This window comes from Paramormyrops kingsleyae, chromosome 14 (assembly GCF_048594095.1).
Source record: "Paramormyrops kingsleyae isolate MSU_618 chromosome 14, PKINGS_0.4, whole genome shotgun sequence".
NCBI lineage: Eukaryota > Metazoa > Chordata > Actinopteri > Osteoglossiformes > Mormyridae > Paramormyrops > Paramormyrops kingsleyae.
The window spans coordinates 26,015,543-26,031,043 of record NC_132810.1 but is presented as its reverse complement, the minus strand read 5'-3'; the positions used below and the strand labels follow the sequence as shown (position 1 = coordinate 26,031,043).

Below are 15,501 nucleotides of genomic sequence, written 5' to 3'. Positions count from 1 at the left end.
AAGAATTCAGCAGGGGGTCAAATAATTATTTTCCTCACTGTACCTGTTTCTGCTCAAGCACCAAAGACAATTGGTTTACATCAGTTGGGTTGATATCCCTATTAGCGGATGGATGTCTGAATGTCCCCCAATGTACAGGCAGTCATGCCCAAGATTTACCCTATATTGCGTGTGCTGCTTCCTATTATAAACTATAAATTAGTGGTTCTGGTTAATGGGTGGACAGTTGGAAAATAATAAGTGATATACAAGGCTAAATGTGATTATCCATTATCAGGGCTCACTGTTATCTGCAAATAGAATTTTAATAAAAAATAGTTTTTCCAAAACTCTTTTATCTTAGAATCTTAAAGTAATTATTTCCCACAATATGGTACTGACAAACTTAATATTAAAGCTAAAAATGTCATGAAAAAGTAATCTAAATGTAGGCTACTTCTATTGATATACTTACTGTCCAAACAAACCAGAACAGTGTCTCTCTCAAGTTGAGTTACGTGGATTGCATCCACTTGATGTCCACCTACAATATAATTAAAAATAAGTTGAAAAGTCCTCTGCTGAACATTTACTAATGCATGTGAATTTGTGAAAAAGATTTACAAGTAGTACCTGATCCCATCTCTGTAAACCAGGATGAAGAGGAGTTAAGGTTGATGGTTTCAAAGCGAACCACCTGACCAGGCTCACTGCCTTGGCTAATAGCGACGCATACCAGTGGGTAGTCTTGCTCTGGAACCACTAGCATCTCAAATACTTTAAGAGGGCTGGGCAGTGGAAAATCAAAATGCTGCAAAATATAAAAGGCAATAAATATGAAGTATACACAATAAGACCTCAAAAGTAAAGTCATCAGACTAACAATATTGTGGGATGGGAGGTGGAATTTCTCTCTGTGCTGAAGAAGATCATCAGTTCCATTTAACCCCGACTGCTTTGTCAGTGTTCTGTTTGTTTCATCCCCAGTAATCTGGATTTAATAATTTTTCAAATGCTGCAAGTCAGGCAAGATACATACACTGAGTGCTATATATATACAGCTGCGGAAAAAATTAAGAGACCAGAGCACAATATTTGTTTCACTCATTTCTTAATTTATGGGTGTGCATCTCTGAATAATATATATTTTCCTGCAAACTGTAGCATGGTTCTTCCCTGCTTCTCATTAATGAAGGGCTTCTTCCTTGCTTTATGGGACCTCAGTCCTGCTTCTAGGAGCCTGATACAAACTGTCCTAGCAGTGCACTTCGCACCTGCACTTAATGTTTCCCATTCCTTTTGAAGTTCACTTGATATCATCCTTCGATTCATAAGAAACTGTCGGATAAGTTAACGGTCATCTCTGGCATTAGAATGTCGCTTCTGCCCTGTACCTGGCTGGTTTTTGGTCGTTCCCGGTGTCTCCTGCTTCACCTTATGTTTGTGTACCGCTGTCTCAGAAAATTTTTACCTGAAAGCATTTTGCTGCTCAGCGTAGCCAGCAGAATCACAATTAAACCACGATTTAAAAATGCAGATTTGTTTAAAAACAGTGGTCTCAATTTTTTCCACAGCTGTATGTGTATATATATATATATAAATTTATATATATACATGCTGCCCCATGATTGTATTTAAGCAGATGTACAGGTATTCCCAATAAAATGGCTGGTGAGTACATGTGTTTCTAGTGTTTTTTTTTTTTCTTTTTGCAATTGGACTTTATTTTAGGTAGATTCCCCAACCCTCTCACACTAAAAATGTGTGTTACTAGTATTATCTGTCCCTGAACAGGAGAGTCAAAATTCAATCTTATCAATCCTACCAATCTTCCTCTGCTCCTCAAGGAACCAAATATCACACATACTTGATGATCCACTCACTGAAGTTAATGTTTTCAATTTTAACTTCATAATTATATCACTTTTTCAGTATGCAAAGCACTATCTTCAGTTCATAAGAAAATCTGACAAATTCATAATAAAATACTGGGAATAACATTTTAGACTAACCTTTATAAGCATGAACCTCTGCATGGGCTCGTACCACTGGAGCAGGACTATCCCAGATTGCAGGGCCCCACACAGGTACTTGTGTCCTGTGTAGGGATTTCTCACTGATGGTAGGGATTGGGACCTCATTAAGCACAGACCTTAAGCACAGACCCTGCACTGTCCTATTTTATATGCAGTAAAACAGCAGATAACAAATAACACATTTACACTGCATATTTATACAGAACATAACCAGGGTGACAACCTCGAAAATGAAAGGGTAAGAAAAAGAAATGACTTCAGTACTTACCAATACAGCACTTATGACAGCCCTTTGTATCAGGAATTTTGGTTGTCAAGGCAAACCTCCTGGATTTAAACGTCAGTGTTAAAAAGACAAGAGTGCAGAATGGGATGTCAAATCAGTGGTCTCTCCACAATTTCTGCTGAAGAATTATCCAAGAAATTGAATGTTGTACTGTATGTTATACACTCACCTAAAGGATTATTAGGAACACCATACTAATACGGTGTTTGACCCCCTTTCGCCTTCAGAACTGCCTTAATTCTACGTGGCATTGATTCAACAAGGTGCTAAAAGCATTCTTTATAAATGTTGGCCCATATTGATAGGATAGCATCTTGCAGTTGATGGAGATTTGTGGGATGCACATCCAGGGCACGAAGCTCCTGTTCCACCACATCCCAAAGATGCTCTATTGGGTTGAGATCTGGTGACTGTGGGGGCCATTGTAGTACAGTGAACTCATTGTCATGTTCAAGAAACCAATTTGAAATGATTCGAGCTTTGTGACATGGTGCATTATCCTGCTGGAAGTAGCCATCAGAGGATGGGTACATGGTGGTCATAAAGGGATGGACATGGTCAGAAACAATGCTCAGGTAGGCCGTGGCATTTAAACGATGCCCAATTGGCACTAAGGGGCCTAAAGTGTGCCAAGAAAACATCCCCCGCACCATTACACCACCACCACCAGCCTGCACAGTGGTAACAAGGCATGATGGATCCATGTTCTCATTCTGTTTACGCCAAATTCTGACTCTACCATTTGAATGTTTCAACAGAAATCGAGACTCATCGGACCATGCAACATTTTTCCAGTCTTCAACTGTCCAATTTTGGTGAGCTCGTGCAAATTGTAGCCTCTTTTTCCTATTTGTAGTGGAGATGAGTGGTACCCGGTGGGGTCTTCTGCTGTTGTAGCCCATCCGCCTCAAGGTTGTGCGTGTTGTGGCTTCACAAATGCTTTGCTGTATACCTCGGTTGTAACGAGTGGTTATTTCAGTCAAAGTTGCTCTTCTATCAGCTTGAATCAGTCGGCCCATTCTCCTCTGACCTCTAGCATCAACAAGGCATTTTCGCCTACAGGACTGCCGCATACTGGATGTTTTTCCCTTTGCACACCATTCTTTGTAAACCCTAGAAATGGTTGTGCGTGAAAATCCCAGTAACTGAGCAGATTGTGAAATACTCAGACCGGTCCGTCTGGCACCAACAACCATGCCACGCTCAAAATTGCTTAAATCACCTTTCTTTCCCAATCTGACATTCAGTTTGGAGTTCAGTAGATTGTCTTGACCAGGACCACACCCCTAAATGCATTGAAGCAACTGCCATGTGATTGGTTGATTAGATAATTGCATTAATGAGAAATTGAACAGGTGTTCCTAATAATCCTTTAGGTGAGTGTATATGTATATGTTCATTGCTTACCTGGGCAAGATCTTGTCTGGAAGGCGATGAGTTTGAAATTGTGCCGCTAAGCCTGGCTTTCTCAGTTGTTCAAAGAGTCCAACAAGGTTATGGGAATATAGCTGAAAGGTCTTTCCTGGAATAGTCATAAAGGAGGAAAAATATAAGCATTTCCACCTAAAAAAAACATTAGTATGTGGAGTCCTCTAAAAGCAAAAAAACACGTGGATAAACTGTGGTGTGTCGATAAAATCACAGTACTTTTGAAATGAAGTTACTTCAGTAAATATATAGTTGTAATAGAAAACAGACAGGATTTTGTAAACTGAATGAATTTATCCATACTGATCATCATTTAGTCTTTCAGTAAGATTTATGCACTATGCATGTTATCAGAAGCCGAAATATTTCCAGTTCCCTTTACAAATTTAGCCTTTCTTCATAGTAGAGGATGCTTGTACCTTAATTAAAAAAATGACTGTGACATTCAAGCATTGGGGTGGCATTTAAATGAGTACAATTACCTTCTGTTGAAGCCGAAGACATATAAGCAGATGAATCAGTCAAGTCAGGCAAGGTTGACACAAATTGTACACAAAATAAAGAAGCATCATTTATTTCAGGTAAGTTAAAAAAAATTAACTTAGAGACTAATAGCAACACAGAACAGTATCACTAACAGTACAGTCCCTACAGGATTTTTTTGTGGTTGTTTCATTACATTTTTATTTCCTATATGAATTCAAGAATCACGGCCTCAGTCATATTCTGTATATATGGCTTAACAACTAAAGACTATTTTCTTTTATATATATATATATATATATCTGCATATTATATCCTCCTGAGACCCAAGGAAAAAAGTGTTCTTCAATTTTAGGTTATTTGTCTTTGGAGGAAATAAGACATCTTACATATATTTAGATTTTTTCATATTTATTTTTATTTTTAATTTCACAGCATGTCCTCTTTAGTGTACAACAGGAATAAATATGTTTCCTAACATCAGTGAAAAGATAGATGCAAAAATAAAATGTCCACTACAATGGACATAAATGAATGGGTGGGGTCTCAGGAGGATATAACATGTATGTGTTATATGCCATTACTTGTCAACCTGTGCAATTAAAACAAAAGAAAATCCTTACTTATAATACAATGCTTGCAAGTTACAAGTTGTATTTATCCTTGTTGGAAATGAATAATTAGTACATTACAAGTCAAACCATTAAACAAATAAAATCTGGGTCATTCTCACAAACTTGAGAATTTTTGGAAAAAAATAACAGTTATTTGTTTTTTGTGTAGAGTAACTGACAATTCTGACATTAGAATTGACGATTTTTAGGTATATTAAAATTATGTCATTCGTTGCACTGATTTGGTAGACAATATTTTCAGGATCTAATGCAAAGAGTAAATCCCAAAGCGGAACTAACAGTTATAGGGGTGTTTATTGTCCTAACTCTAATTATTTAGAGGCGTGTTTTGGGCATAAAAAGCAATAAACCAATCAGAATGGCACGTCACTTCACCTTTAAAAGGCAGCAGCGCATGATCTACTGTGGATTGCCATCACAACGGAGCATTTGCCCAGCAAGCCAGATTGATTTTCGGCCAAGGAAATGGAAATGCTCATGTGTGAGGTAAAAAGGCGGGACTGCATCATCTACGGGACCAACACCTAAGCCTTTCGAGCCTGTCCTCGTTTTCTGGCATCACCAGATCATCTGCGCATGCCGAAAGGGGTATAATGATGTCAGAACATGGGGAAAGCAGAAGCTCGCTGCTCAACAAGAACTTAATTATGCTTGTATGTTCATTTTGGGTCTGCAGTTCGCAAAATAAAAGTGCAATGTTTGTTCAAACAAAACACAACCTACAGCTTTTAAGATGTCTTAAAATGTTCAAATAAAATGCAGTAGGGCTGTTATTTTTCTACTCTCACAATTTAGATTCCTTACCAGGTTATAGACGATTCAGCTTTTCTGCCAGCTGATCCCTCCTTGCCCATGCTGCTGCCAGCATACATTCCTTTGTTGGCAGCCTGCAGTGTCACGCCTTCTAAAGTCCTCTAATGTGTCCCCGTTTATGTCCAAAAGACATCCATTACGCATGGCAATGTTATGCAACATGCCACAAAGAATGCCGCGACCTTCTGAGGGCTGCAATGAAATGTTCCACCTGACATCTAAATATGTCATTTCAGATATATTTTCCGTAATCCAAATGTCCTTTCAATTACAGTATGTGCTTAATTATGATAATGAATTTTCATTTTTTAATTTCTTTAATTATAAGATTTGTTCTATACTTAATATATATTGATTTTCTTTTGCTGTTTCATTAAACAGTATGATTAAGTCCCAATTTACAGAGTTGCCCCACTCCCCAACATTTTTTTTTGTTTAATTATTGTTTTGGTCTGTGCATAATCCATGTCATATTTTATAGTTTAGATGTCTTTAGAATTAATACAAATAAACCTTTTTACCGGGGGGTGTCTTAACGCTTGACTGGTACTGTATGTTTTTGCTCAGTTTTTGGTTAGTTTTGTCATTGTTTTTCCATAACACTTGCCCCATATTTGATGAAATACTTCTGTTTATTACAGAATTAACACCCTCAGAGGCAAAATCGACAACTTAAATAATGGGAGTGCACAATGTAAGTCTGTCTTCAAACTAATTTTAAAAAACAGAGAAAGTGAATATGCTATGCAACGAGAGAATTAGAACAAGAGAATGAGAATGACTCATATACTTTCAAATGTCTTAATTCTATACTCATTTAGGGATTCAGGTCAATTCTCCCATCAACCACTTAAGTCAAAAAGTGCTTAAAAAGTAAAAGTATATTTTCCACTTATCAGCTTGGACACCTACAGTATGTGCATTTAAGTCAGTGTCAGAATGTGCTTAAGGGTCAACTACATGCAACACACCCACATTTTGGTGTTTCTTCACTCAAAGTGCATCTTTAGTGCACTTAAACCCTACACTTAACTCAATATGCTTATGTCAAAGCACTTTTTTGACTTACATACATGGGAGATGTGACCCTTCAGTATGTAAATATATATGATTGTAAATTTGAATGTTAGACACAATTAATCGTGGTTAATCACAGAAAACTGTGTGACTTATTTTTTAAATTGATTCACAGCCCTAAAATATATGTATATATCGTTGCTGTCCAAAAATCGTGTATGTCCACTTTTTGATGATTGTGACTTATTATCCTCTGTCTACTGATAGCATTATGATATGTAATTGACCAATGAAAATATGTGTTATGAAGTCATCTATTTAAATAGTATTTATGTTTGTACTAGTTAACATTTGCATTCATAGTGGTTGTTCTTGTGATTACTTTATATCACTTATTTTAACAGTTTAGCATGTATTGCTAGATATCTAGCTGACTAACTTCATTGTTATTTGTAAGTGTATAAAGCAAGATTAGTTTGTGCCTTATTGACACTGAAATATTTGCTGGCAACAATCCATGCAAGTCCATTTAAAACATTAAAGTGTTCACTGATGGCTGTGTATGTTTTTATATTTGTGCTGCTAAGGTTGTCTCAGTACACTGTTTTAGGTTTATCCTGTAAAGCAGTTTCAGAGAAAATGTGTATTTTCATGCTCCTGAAATAAATTTTTGAAGATACATGTTTTTCACTGGACAGCAGCTTATTGATTTTATATATTAGATTGTTTATGGTACAGATTCACATGTTACATTGTGCACATCTGGTCTTCTGCTGGCTCTCGCCTGGTCACTGTATTTTTCATTGAGCCATGGCTCTGTGTCTTTATTATTAAAGGCTGGTTAACATCCACGGAAGTGACTGTGAGTTATTCTAGCAAGAACTGTGAGTTATTCCAGAAAAATGTTTAGTTTCATTTTCGATTGTTTGTTTTACTGTTTCATGTTCCCATTGTTTGTTTTATGTAGACTTTGTTGATCTGTGCACTAAATATGCACTTTGAGTGAAGAAACACCAAAATGTGGGTGTGTTTCATGTAGTTGACCCTTAAGCACATTCTGACACTGACTTAAATGCACATAGGTGTCCAAATGCCTCAACCTAACAACTTACATCTCATTTACCGTACCCAAAAGTTGATGCATTGTGTTTGCTGTGCTTCACATCCCTGCAAAGGAGCATAGCAAAAACACACACAAAAATGCGCACTAAGATTGCATCACTGAACATGTCCAAATGCAAGAGGTCTTTAGATTTAGCAATTTCTTACATAAAAGCTGTTTTAAATTTGAAAAACTGCAAGCTCTTGCAGATATTACAGTTTGCCGGATTTTGCATTAATTTCTGCAATCGCAGAATCACACAAAAAATTCTGGAGGGACTGCTACAGAGAAACCAGTGAAACTATAATAATTTTTACCAAAGATAAAAGTCTGTATGAGAACATATTTGTGTGCAATCTTTTTTTTATCTGCTGCTATACCTCCAAATTTCTACATATAATTGTCTATAATTTGACAAAATTACGCAATGAAAATATTGTAAGTAATAAAGCCTTTTATCATTTAGGTCTCATTAATATGTCCAGTGAGAGGCACTGTTAGCACCCTTCTTACCTGATAAAGACATCAGGTTATTGTTGATAATATAAAGCCAGGTGCATCTCCTTGGAAACAGCTAAAAGACCAAAAAATAGCAACACTGAGGATCTGTTTTACATGCAAATACAATTAGATATACATTTCTTGTCTGAGACAATAAAACTAAAAAACCCACAAAATGAGTTCAAAAAATGCCAAAAGTAAACAAGAAAATATTCCAAAACTGATATCTCACCTGCTCCATTGTGGCTTCATGCAACTCATTTAAGTTCAGTGTGTAAATTCCATCTTCAGTCCCAAAAATAAGGTATTGGTCTGATAAGAAATAAAATGCTTTATTGCAGTTGAAATAAACTCTGCAGAGAATTTCAAATAGTCTCATCTTGGAAAACATTTCGGTTTGTTTTTCTACCCTTTAAGGAACAAGACTCCAAAATGACAACTGACTGTGTAAGGGATCTTCAAGCACATCCCCACAAAGCAATCCATCTTTTTAAAGGTACTTTTACTTTTTGCTTTTATGGCACAAAATGCTGTTTTAGGACTCATTTGAGAATGCTTACCTTTTGTATCAGGGTGAATCCATGATGTGGCACAGTTAATTTTCAATGGACAGCCATCAAAGACTTTGGAAAAGCAAGCACCCATCTACAGGACAGGCAGACAGTTAGCATAGGGCAACTGGGGGCAGTGGTGCATTTTTTTCTTGTGAAAGTGAATTTTTTGAAGGCAGATCAAAGATATAGGGTGTAATTCCATAGTGCCATTTTCATCTCCAATGTGATCAACCTCAAATGATTCTCCTGGCTTTCTCTATATGTATACTTTAGCAACACTGTCACAGTGTTTAACATCTGTCCATATATGTACAATGTGAAGGAGGTCAGCCTCAGTGCTTACTGTAAATTTTGTACCTATCACTCATTCGAGTAAGTTTTTCAATATTTGTCCTTTTAAGGAGCATGCAATAAGAGCCTGAAGCCTCCTGTAATTATATATTATATATATAAGTGCAAAATTGAAGTGTACTGGTGCTAATGTGCGTTCAGTAGCCTAGATAATGGTTATGTTAATCAAAACATATAGTGTCATAAATCCTGGTTAAAAATTCAGTCCTACTCCGGCCTTGACTGCTTTGCTGATTTTAACTTAATTTGTTCCAAGTCAGACATATAATTCAGCATATAATTCATATAGTTGAGACACATCATTCAGCATTCCATGTCGTGAGGTATTTTTTTTACGGTTTATACCAATAGCGTTCCACACTTAGGCCCTCAAAAGCTTGCGAGTGGGACAGCGCATTTACAGATTTTTCTATGTATTCACAGATCTATGCATGCATTTACAGATTTATCTATACACGTACAAATGTCAGTACGCTTGCAAATCTCATTACACATTTAGAGATTCTTTTACAGGTTTACAAATCTGATTACGCACACGGATTCAGAATACACATTTATAGATTCCTGTACACATTCAAAAATCTGATTACACACACATGGATTGAGATATAGCCACACTCTCGTTACACATTTGCAAATAATTTTGCTACAATAATAGCCCCACAGGTATGGAATTCCCAATCACCCACCAATAGCCTATTGGACAATAGAATAAACAACAGATCGCCCTCTCTACAATGTGTTGAAAGTTTAAATTTACTGAGCCTCAGTATGCTGTAATGTTACATATTATGTGAGGACACATTCGTAGATTTATTGCTTTATTCTAACAGATATAATAGCATGATAAGTGAAACTTAGATGAAGCCATTACCTAAATTAGCCTATCAGAGATATGGAGAAAATTATGTTGACAATTGCACGCAACCTAAGCTTGATATAGATTAAGCCTATATAAAATTTACCTCTACTTACATTACTTGCTGTTTGAAAGAATGCTGTGACAGGTCTTTGTTTTACTAGATTTCTTTTTTTGTATTGCATACCGCTTTGATCTGTGTGACCATAACTGCATCCACAGTCATCCCACCTCTCCTGGAAGTAATGAGAGCCTCCCACAAATTGACAGCAGCTCCCTGACACCTGCAAATGATGCGCAATGTCCTGGGAATCTGTTCTGCTATTCAGCAATGGTGAAATTAGCCTGCAAGTAGTTTTACTGTTGCAGCCTCACCCCAAATTTTACCACCACTCTCTACCCAGCAAGTTTTGCACCCCCCCCGCCCGACCTGTACCCATCCCATTATATATGGTATTACAGTAATACCTGCCAAGCATTGGCCAGCACCCCCGCCCTCCTGGATGCCCCTCATCTGCCTCCCTGGAATCAATATCCCTAAGGTGGAATGTCTGCATCCACCTGCATGCAAGTGACATTTGTGTTTCAGTTATTTATGCATCATTAACATGGTTGGGTCATCATGGAAGTTGTAGTATTTTATTATATTATATTATTTCTTACTGGTTATATTATCACTCTCTTGACACAGAAATCCCAGCTTTTGTGGCCGCTTGTAATCAATCCAATGATAGTAATGGTAATCAGGAAAGCGCCTGGCCCTGAGACCAAAAGGCAAGCTGCTATCCTATGCAAATCACCTAACAAAGACAGAAAAGTCCAGCTGCCACAAGGTAGGAGGATCAAGGGACCAAGTCGTTCATCACCATTGTCTGGTTCCTGACCTTTTTGCTTATGACTCCTGCCTGGCTGTGATCAAACATGGTTTATTGTCCTAAACCCTATAAAAAGGGTGGTATCACACATAAGTATGGAGAAGAAGGTTGGGAAGGCTGGGGGTAACAACATCTACTGCACCAGAGAACATCTGGAAAAGCGGGGGTTGGGGGGGCAGATCAGGGTCTCTATATGACTGGGGGGAACATGTTCCCTATCAAAAGGCATACTCAAAGTCCCTTAGAGAGGCACGGTCTCAGTTTTATTCAAATGTCATTAAAAACAGCCATGGAAACTCTAAGCAGCTATTCTCCACTGTAAATCAACTTCTCCAACCACAAACTCCTATACCTGTTGAAAATACAGAAGAGCGCTGTAATGATTTTATGACCTTCTTCAAAGCAAAAATTAACTCAATTCGCTCGGCTTTCCAAGATCCACCAGATCTATCTGTTCTGACCATCAATCCATGGCCTGTGATTGCTCAGCCTCTCGACTGCTTCCTAGAAGTTTCTCATCAAGAGGTTGAAGAAATTATTAGGAAGATGAAGCCCTCCACCTGTGCTCTGGATCCCTTTCCTACAGCCTTGGTGAAAGCAAACATCTCTACCATCACTCCTTTGATCACCACAATCATTAACCAATCCCTCCAGGCTGGCTACATTCCATCTGCTTTAAAAACCGCTATAATCCGACCACTTCACAAAAAACCCACTATTGATCCAGAAGTTTTTGCCAACTATAGGCCTATTTCCAACCTTCCATTCCTCACTAAAGTCCTGGAGAAAGTAGTTGCCATCTATATTCAGGATCACCTCAAATACAACAACCTCTTTGAAAAATTTCAGTCTGGTTTTCGCTCTGCCCATAGCACAGAAACAGCTTTGATTAGAGTCACAAATGACTTGCTGATGACGGCTGATGCTGGCTCACCTTCTCTACTCGTTCTTCTTGATTTATCTGCTGCATTCGACACCATTGACCATGATATACTCCTCAATTGGTTACATCACACCATTGAACTAACTGACACTGCCTGGTCTTGGTTTCAATCTTATCTTACAGACAGGACAGAGTATATTTCCCTTGGAAAAGCAAGGTCCCGGACGCACACTGTGACCTGTGGAGTCTCGCAGGGGTCAGTTCTCAGCCCCATCCTTTTTACTTTATACATGCTCCCTCTTGGCCAAATCATTAGCCGCTATGGAATTTCATTTCACTGTTATGCTGATGACACACAGCTTTACATGAAAACTGAGAAATACTCCTCTGCAGCATCATCTTCATCGAAACTCAGCATCTGTCTTGAGGAGATCAGTGTGTGGATGAAACAAAACTTTCTCCAGTTAAACTGCTCTAAAACTGAAGCAATCGTGGTTGGTACCCCACATCAGCTTCAGTCAGCCTCCATACCGAGTATTACGGTCTCCGGTCATGACATTTCCCTTGCCTCGTCAGTCATCAACCTTGGTGTTAGACTTGATCCTCAACTCACTTTTGAAACTCATATTAAACATCTCTGCAAGACTTCATTCCACCACCTCACAACAGGTGCAAAACTTTGTCCTACTCTCACCTTGCCAGATGCTGAAAAACTGGTTCATGCCTTTATCTCCTCCAGAATCGACTACTGCAATGCACTTCTCATTGGAATGCCCAATAAACATCTTCAAAGACTCTAATACATACAGAACAGTGCAGCAAGGATTCTGATGAGAGTTAAAAAATATGAACACATTACACCCATTCTTCAATCACTGCACTGGCTTCCCGTTTCTGCAAGGATTGAATACAAGGTTTCCCTTATCACTCACCAATGCATCCATGGAAATGCCCCCCTTTACTTAAAAGAACTACTTACCCCCCTAACCTTAACACGGTCTCGACGATCTACAAATGCAAATCGTCTCCTACTTCCCAGGACCAAACTTAGCACCATGGGTGATCGGGCCTTCGGTTCTGCCGCCCCATGTCTATGGAACACCCTCCCAGACCATTTGAGGGCCCCACAGACTATTGAAAATTTTAAAAAAGGACTTAAGACATTTCTTTTTAATAGAACTTATGGATTTGAATTAATTTTGTAGGTTTCTTTATTGATTGACTTGCTTGTTTTAATTGTTGTTTTAATGTGTGTTTTTTTTCACTTTTTTAGGATGACTCATTTTGTGGCACTTTGAGATTTATTTTAAATGTAAAGTGCGTTATAAATTAAATCTATTATTATTATTATTATTATTATTATTATTATCCCCCTGACCATCTTTCTTTGCATATTTTGGAAGCCTGATTATTGTATGCCTTGTTCTTAAGAACATGCTGTAAGCATTGCTTGTTATATTATGACATTTTGTTGATCCTATTGGGGAAATTCTCTTTTTGCCTACCCCATCTTGCTGTCCATGACACACAGACACATACAGGTATGTTAGTGTAAGTAAGCTTGGCAGTGAAGGGCAGCCACCTGCAGTGGTACCCATGGAACTGGGGGGATAAGGGGCTTCAGACATGTGACTATTCTGCCAAAGCCAGGCTCAAACTGCCAACCTTACAATCACAGATGCAGAGGCTCACCCCTGATTTACACTGGATGCGTATCCGCTGCGATGCGTTTCCGACACGGCAGCCGCAGGCAATCGGCGCCAATAAAGTCAATGCATCAGTTTATACCAGATCCGCTGCGTTGCGTCTCTGCTACGTCTCTGTTCCATCACGCGTCCGGCAGTCCGTCGAGATGCGCATCAAGTTTATTTTTGACGGATACGGATCAAGAACGCAACACAGAGCGCATGCGCCAATTCTCCGTCACATCATGGACAAGGAAAAATTAATTTTGGAGGTGGAGAAACACGGAATTGTGTACTACCCCAGACATCCTTTTTACAAGGATAATAGTAGAAAGGAGAAGGCTGGGAGTGAAACTTCAGAAGTTTTGGAATTTGACGATAAGTTGAATCTTCCAACTAACTATGTATATACTTGATTTTTAATGAAAGTAACCTGTACTGTGAAGTACTTGTAAACTCCTAATAAAGTGTTCAGTAACCTATATGGGAGTGACACATTATTTTATCCATAGAAACATAGATACATGTTATGTTAAATGTTATTCTCCCGTGGTCATGTGATCTCGCGCCGGATCAGATACGGATCACAAACGCATCCAGTGTGAATTGGCGGACGGCCTCGGACGGAATGGGAACGCAGCGCATTCACACCGCAGCGGATACGCATCCAGTGTAAATCAGGGGTCAGCCTGCTGAGCCACGTGTTGCCCCCAAAGATTAACAACATGCACACTTTCACAAATTTTAATGGAAATCTCAATATAAATGTTTAAGCATAAGAATACTTATAATATTAAAGCACCTCATCTACACTCACCTAAAGGATTATTAGGAACACCTGTTCAATTTCTCATTAATGCAATTATCTAATCAACCAATCACATGGCAGTTGCTTCAATGCATTTAGGGATGTGGTCCTGGTCAAGACAATCTCCTGAACTCCAAACTGAATGTCAGAATGGGAAAGAAAGGTGATTTAAGCAATTTTGAGTGTGGCATGGTTGTTGGTGCCAGACGGGCCGGTCTGAGTATTTCACAATCTGCTCAGTTACTGGGATTTTCACGCATAACCATTTCTAGGATTTACAAAGAATGGTGTGCAAAGGGAAAAACATCCAGCATGCGGCAGTCCTGTGGGCGAAAATGCCTTGTTGATGCTAGAGGCCAGAGGAGAATGGGCCGACTGATTCAAGCTGATAGAAGAGCAACTTTGACTGAAATAACCACTCGTTACAACCGAGGTATGCAGCAAAGCATTTGTGAAGCCACAACACGCACAACCTTGAGGCGGATGGGCTACAACAGCAGAAGACCCCACCGGGTACCACTCATCTCCACTACAAATGGGAAAAAGAGGCTACAATTTGCACGAGCTCACCAAAATTGGACAGTTGAAGTCTGGAAAAATGTTGCCTGGTCTGATGAGTCTCGATTTCTGTTGAGACATTCAAATGGTAGAGTCAGAATTTGGGGTAAACAGAATGAGAACATGGATCCATCATGCCTTGTTACCACTGTGCAGGCTGGTGGTGGTGGTGTAATGGTGTGGGGGATGTTTTCTTGGCACACTTTAGGCCCCTTAGTGCCAATTGGGCATCGTTTAAATGCCACGGCCTACCTGAGCATTGTTTCTGACCATGTCCATCCCTTTATGACCACCATGTACCCATCCAATGATGGCTACTTCCAGCAGGATAATGCACCATGTCACAAAGCTCGAATCATTTCAAATTGGTTTCTTGAACATGACAATGAGTTCACTGTACTAAAATGGCCCCCACAGTCACCAGATCTCAACCCAATAGAGCATCTTTGGGATGTGGTGGAACGGGAGCTTCGTGCCCTGGATGTGCATCCCACAAATCTCCATCAACTGCAAGATGCTATCCTATCAATATGGGCCAACATTTCTAAAGAATGCTTTCAGCACCTTGTGAATACGGGAATACGGGATTTAATGAAACAAGGGCGCAGGGACATGGAATAGTCACAGACAGGCAACACTACAATACTA

At 38.9% G+C, this 15,501-nt stretch overlaps 1 protein-coding gene across 3 annotated transcripts in view; it reads right to left on the bottom strand.

The window, feature by feature from the left end:
* The window catches only part of map4k5 (mitogen-activated protein kinase kinase kinase kinase 5), a 121,509-nt gene that overhangs the window by 11,491 nt on the left and 94,517 nt on the right, over positions 1 to 15,501 (bottom strand). For 2 of the 3 annotated variants that reach the window (XM_072698889.1, XM_072698891.1), the window contains 9 exons: positions 14,866 to 14,922; positions 8,841 to 8,925; positions 8,513 to 8,592; positions 8,293 to 8,353; positions 3,709 to 3,823; positions 2,284 to 2,342; positions 1,992 to 2,095; positions 613 to 790; positions 455 to 523 (listed from right to left, as the gene is read on the bottom strand). In XM_072698889.1, coding sequence (XP_072554990.1) covers positions 455 to 523; positions 613 to 790; positions 1,992 to 2,095; positions 2,284 to 2,342; positions 3,709 to 3,823; positions 8,293 to 8,353; positions 8,513 to 8,592; positions 8,841 to 8,925; positions 14,866 to 14,922 — 808 coding nt within the window. The remainder of the gene's footprint in view (positions 1 to 454; positions 524 to 612; positions 791 to 1,991; positions 2,096 to 2,283; positions 2,343 to 3,708; positions 3,824 to 8,292; positions 8,354 to 8,512; positions 8,593 to 8,840; positions 8,926 to 14,865; positions 14,923 to 15,501) is intronic. The other variant, XM_072698890.1, reaches the window with a different exon arrangement.